This window comes from Electrophorus electricus, chromosome 15 (genome assembly GCF_041902795.1).
Source record: "Electrophorus electricus isolate QZ-2024a chromosome 15, ASM4190279v1, whole genome shotgun sequence".
NCBI classification, from domain to species: domain Eukaryota; kingdom Metazoa; phylum Chordata; class Actinopteri; order Gymnotiformes; family Gymnotidae; genus Electrophorus; species Electrophorus electricus.
In genome coordinates, this window is record NC_137511.1 from 7,385,341 (window position 1) to 7,390,825 (window position 5,485).

The 5,485-nt window shown below is 41.7% G+C and overlaps 1 protein-coding gene across 1 annotated transcript in view; it reads left to right on the forward strand.

Moving 5' to 3' along the window:
- rbfox3a (RNA binding fox-1 homolog 3a) overlaps nt 1–4,997 on the forward strand; it is a 296,448-nt gene extending 291,451 nt beyond the window's left edge. The window contains exon 15 of the mRNA XM_035533351.2: nt 938–4,997. Within this exon, the coding sequence (XP_035389244.1) occupies nt 938–940 (3 nt within the window). The 3' untranslated portion in view covers nt 941–4,997. The remainder of the gene's footprint in view (nt 1–937) is intronic.
- The last annotated feature ends 488 nt before the right edge of the window (nt 4,998–5,485 follow it).

Consider the following 5,485-nt stretch of genomic DNA (forward strand, 5'->3'; position numbering starts at 1 on the left):
TCCTCATCTATCAGTACAATTCATCTCTGAACAAACATGTACTTCACGTGCTATTACCAAATTGTTTATGTGACTGCTAGTTTTTGCTCTGAGCGGACAGTTATATTTCATGTATCACGTCATCTGTGTTTGAATCTTTTTGAAGAAAGGCGTGTGTATGTATCGTGTGGTCGCACGAGTGGGCTGAGGCGGGCTGTGGGCGCCAGCTCCGCCTGCATGTTTCTGCCACCTCTTACTCTGTTTCTCTCCATGCTTGTCAAGTGGAGCGTGCCAGGCCCATCACATGTGTGTGTGTACCAGACAGCAGTGGCTGCGTGTGGAGAGTTGCAGCCTGTCCCTGGGCTTGATCAGTATGCTGGGGCCCGTCTGTGGCCTCCTCCGGGGAGGCCTGAGCAACTACAAAGTGATGTCAAAATTAAAGTCGGCCTGCGCTCTCTTCTGGGGCTCCTTAGGGCAGCGCAACATTTCCCTAAATTAGAGGGATCTTGTCAGGATGAGGGCCCCAGGACACCCTGTATATCCTCCTTCTCCGGTCCCTCTCCTCTTCCCGTTCTTCTCTTCTCGTACTCCTTCTCTTCCTCTGTCTGGCCGGCTAACTTTTGCCCAGCTTTCATGATGGAACGTGTTTTTCTTTTTTTGTTCCTCATCTTTCTTGATAAAATGACGCCATTGTTTTTAGTCGACAGGAGACCTTTCGCTCTGGCTTGTTTTCAGCTCTAGTGTCCTGTTCTTGGATTTGGGAGAGAATTCTGAAATGTGTTTAGTGTTATGTCTGAGGATTACTCCTGATACTGAAACTGCAATTTACAGAATGCAATAAGCATTTGTTATAGCTTAATTAGTTCAGCTGGTTAACAAGTGCATGCTAACACTGTTTACCTGCTGAGATAGCTTATGGGATACCTTTTCACTTATCAGTCTGTTTTTCTATTTCTAGTAAATAAAAGAGATCATAGAAGAGATGGACATCAGCTAAATAGTGGACAACATGAAGAATTAAGGAGGTGAAAGAAACACATTTAAAAAAAAACAACAACAAAAACAAAAACACAAAAACAAGGATCCGTTCCACCGAGGCTGTGATTCGAAGGCACCATACTGTCACAGAGGCGTTGGGAATGACACAGCCGAGTTGCGGGGGGAGGAAGAGTTAGCTTTCACCTGGGACACACTGGCTGGGTGAAGGAACAGAGAAGAGCCCATCATAAAACATTTTATTTTTCTAAACTTTTTTAAGTTTATGATTTCAAAAGAGTAAGAGATGAGTGTATATATATATATATATCTATATAGCGATATATGTATGTATAAATATGTTACAAAAAACACAAATGTTTAAAAAGAAGAAGAAGAAGAAGAAGAAGAAGAAGCACCACAGGTGAATGATGCATCCATGCAACACTGATAGAGGGGGAGGGGGGGCGGGTGGTGTCCCACCCTCCACCCTCCACCCTCCACCCTCCTCCTGTTTCAGTCCAGCTCGTCCTGCCCGTAAGACTGGGTGGGGGGAGGGTACTGGGCTTGGCAGGGCAGCTGTGGCCCCTTCAGACAATACCATGCAGTCTGGTTTGGAGCGGCGCTCCAGCGCATGGCCGAGCTGTGTCTTCCATCGCTGACCTCCTTTTGTGGGTCAGCAGTGACAGCTAATGTCTCGGTGGTCTAGGGCTAAGTTCCTGTTGAACTGCATTACTTCCCAGGGGAAAGGTCAAGGGCCTTTAGTCAGTGATGTTGGCCTGAAAGAGAAGCTTTTGTTCAGCCCCTCTGTTTCCCCAGTTTCTCCTGTATCTGTATTGTTGGCTTAAAGCAGTTTTGGACTGAGGCAGGAAAAAAAAGGGGGACAAAGTCATTTTGAATTTGCAAATGTAGATCCATTGTACTATAATTATCATGATTCATGCCAAGTATAACTCAATATCAAGATGAGATGAAATAGAGGTAGATGAAGTACTGTATATATGGTACCAAATGCCTGTCAACAAAAAAAATAGCTCAAGATTGTTGTAGGTTTCATTAGAGGACTTTGAAGCTATTCCCACACTGCACTTAATGCAGAGCAGTAAATGGTCACCATGAATACTCTCATGTCATGTCACGGCTAAGTGTGCCAAGTGATAAAAAAAAAATATCTCCATCCCCCAACCAGATTAAAAGATGCGGTTCCTTTAGCCGCTCATTCTCTCTGTGAACCCTCTGTTTTCAGTAGCACAATGTGTAAAGACCCACTGAAGTAGAATGGCACTACTGGGGCTTACAAAGGGTTGTGTGTGTGTGTGTGTGTGTGTGTGTGTGTGTGTGTGTGTGTGTGTGTGTGTGTGTGTGTGTGTGTGTGTGTGTGTGTGTGTGTGTGTGTGTGTGTGTGTGTGTGTTCTAGTTTATGGCCACGTATTGGTCACAGGGGAGTTAGTGGGAAATGGGTGGAAGGGGGCTTCTCAGAGTCGTGGCCCCAGTGCTACCAAAAAGCATTACATTGTGGTGTTGTTGTGGAGGTGGCCGTGCTGTGTAGTAAACCACTTTTGTACATGGTGTCAGGGGGCTACAAATTAAGAAAATTGGAGCTGTCTGCTTGCTATTGTCACGGGAGTTTGGCCATCCATCTTGAAAATGGGCTCTTGCCTGCTATAATGTGAGAAACAAAGTGAGATGGGCAGCAGTTTAGTCAAAAGGTTGCAAGCAAAGTTTTACTAAAAATCTCTTATCTTTCTACTTCTACTGAGCTCCACTTTACTGACATCCTTATATATTTAAACGTTGTACTAATAACATGCTGCTGAGCATGGTCAAATGTCAATTGTAGCCATTTACTAATGTTGTATTATTGTATTACAAGTATGGAAAACATTTATATATGAATATATCTATTTGTGACTTTGCGACCCTTCAAATGATGATTTTATCTTTTGTTTTTGATGGTGGTTCAGGTTAATTTTTGACGGAAATTTATGCACTGTCAATGTATTGAGAGATTTTTACTTCGGTGGCATTTTTCTGTCTGTCTGATTCTTTGTTTCAGCTATTGAATGTACTTCAGACTCTCGACCTTTTTATGTACACGTCCCTTATTTTTTAAGCAGTACTTTGTAAATGTATGTACATGGTCTAACTAGTCTCTGTTTTAATGCTGGACCTGAGTTCTGTTGGAGATGAGACAGAGCTCTGGGAGTCCGGTTGACTTCTCTCATATGGGATAAGAATACTCCAGTCAGCCTGTGGACCTGCAGGACAAGAAGAACATGCTAAATTATTGAATCAGTCAGAATGGTTTACCAGTGTGCTTCAAGAAATGGAACAATGTGCTGTCTGAGTTAGAGGAAAAAATACATTTCGAATGTTTGGTTTTCTTGATGCAAAATGTGAACAATTTACCTACATGCAAAAGCTTCCTGTTACGAGATACTACTCTATATGTGGATTTAAAAAAATATATATGAAAATGTTTTGATGTGACACACAGTTGATTTTCCAGGAAACAGTTTTTGGTTCTCTGTCAAAGAATGGTACATTCAGTAATGTGTAGGTAACCCTCTTCTCCAGACAGCATTCCCAAGCTTTGCAAAATAATGAGCTTCCTTGGACTCAGGTGTTATGACGAGACCGAACTGACATGTTCCCCTCCATAGATAAAAATATATAACTCCTCTTCGCTGCATTCTTCCTCTGAGAACAATACTTTATTTTCTATGAAGCTGGCAACTCGTATCTCAGCGATTGTACTACGTGGTACTTAAAGGATCATTAACGGTAACCATATCCTGGGCAGTGGAGGCATCTGTTCACCAGTGAGATGAGAGTTATGGAGCATTACCATGCATCAGCAGTGGCGGATGGGAATTACCAGTCAAGATGAGCTGTTTCAGGGACACTAAAACCGAGTGGCCAATTCTGCACTGAAAGAGACTGTGACTGAACAAACTAACAAAAAGATGTCAATTCCACAGAGATCCGAGACCTCTGGGTTTAGTTATTTGCTTTTTTGTCTGTATGAGACATATATCTTGTTTACATGGCCTGGTTTTTGACTCCGCTGTGAGGTGTGTGTCAGCCCTTGCACTGTACCTTTCGGCTTGCCGTCTTCACCCTCTGCTAGCCCTTCCTGAAAGTCTACACCGCCCATTCACCGAAGCGTCAAAGCCAGCTCACCCTGTCTTCCTTAACCCAAAGCCAAGAGCTAACACAGAACTGTACTCTGCTCCTAGTCTCCTCTTTAGCCTAGCCTGAAACAAGTGCTTGTGCCCTCAGCTTCTCAGCCAAAACTCGTCTTCCTGTTCGCCCGCTCAACCAGGCCCAAGAGCAGTTATGCAGCTAACATCCCCCACTGAGGTTCTCTTAGGCTTTGGCTCTTCCCTTTCCTAAGCCCAAACTGGTTTAAAAAAATAAAAATAAATAAATAAATAAATAAAGTCAGCCTTTACTAACGCTGAGCTCAATCCAGTCCAGCCATCGGTCACACCCTCCCCATGACCCAGCAACCCTGTGCATTTTCACCTCTTCCCCTAAGCACAATGGTTTGTATGTTGTGTGAGCGTACCATCTCAGTGAGAGTGACCATCCATCCAATGTCTGTGTGCTTGCAAGCCCTTTCTTTTCTATGACAAAATGTACAAATGTTCCTTCCTCTGTCAGCTCAATGCAAAATGTGTTATATTAAAAAAAAAAAAAAAAAAAAAAAAAAAAGTTCTTCATGTGCTACAATGGCTCAGTGTAACAACAAAGCTATTGCTAATATTTTATTTTATTCATATATATTTTGCAGTTGTTCCAAATAAGTACAAGTTTTAAAAAAATATATTAATAAGCAGATAAATGATAAATCAATACTGAAAATGAAAAGACTAAACTTCAGCTGTTCTGGGTCTTTCTAACTTTGCATTTGAGTTGTTCTCTTTCTGTATGCTTCCAATGTGCTTCAGACAACCAGTACTATTTATTAAATCATTATCTTATGATTATTATCATCATGATTAATATGATTATTAATAAATATTTCTTTCTTCAACTAAGTTATGGAGACTTTTTAGTGTTGGTAATTCTTGTTGTACTCGAAGGACTACGTATCTCTACTGTGTTTGTAGCTCCTACAGTAACTATAGGTAATAACACTTACAGACATGCTTGTATCAAACTTTTCATACATTTTTACTGGTATGGTATGTTTGAACTCTAATGTGGAAATGCATTGCTACATTTAACCGTGAGTAATTAGTACTAAACTGTACTTGATATTATTTTCGTGGGAATTCACACGTGTGTGTGTGTGTGTGTGTGTGTGTTCGGTAATGAATACAAATGGAGCAAAGGTTTATTGATATATAAAGTTCTCAAATTCGCCGCTTGGGTATAACTAGGGCACTTCCCAATTCACGGTCATGAGAATACTGTCACGGACAGTGAAATTAGCCTTTTCTCGTCAAATATCCGACTGTCCGTGAAATGCAGGAAGACTGAAACAAATCTGATACGGTCTTTAACTGCACGGCGCAGTCACAAA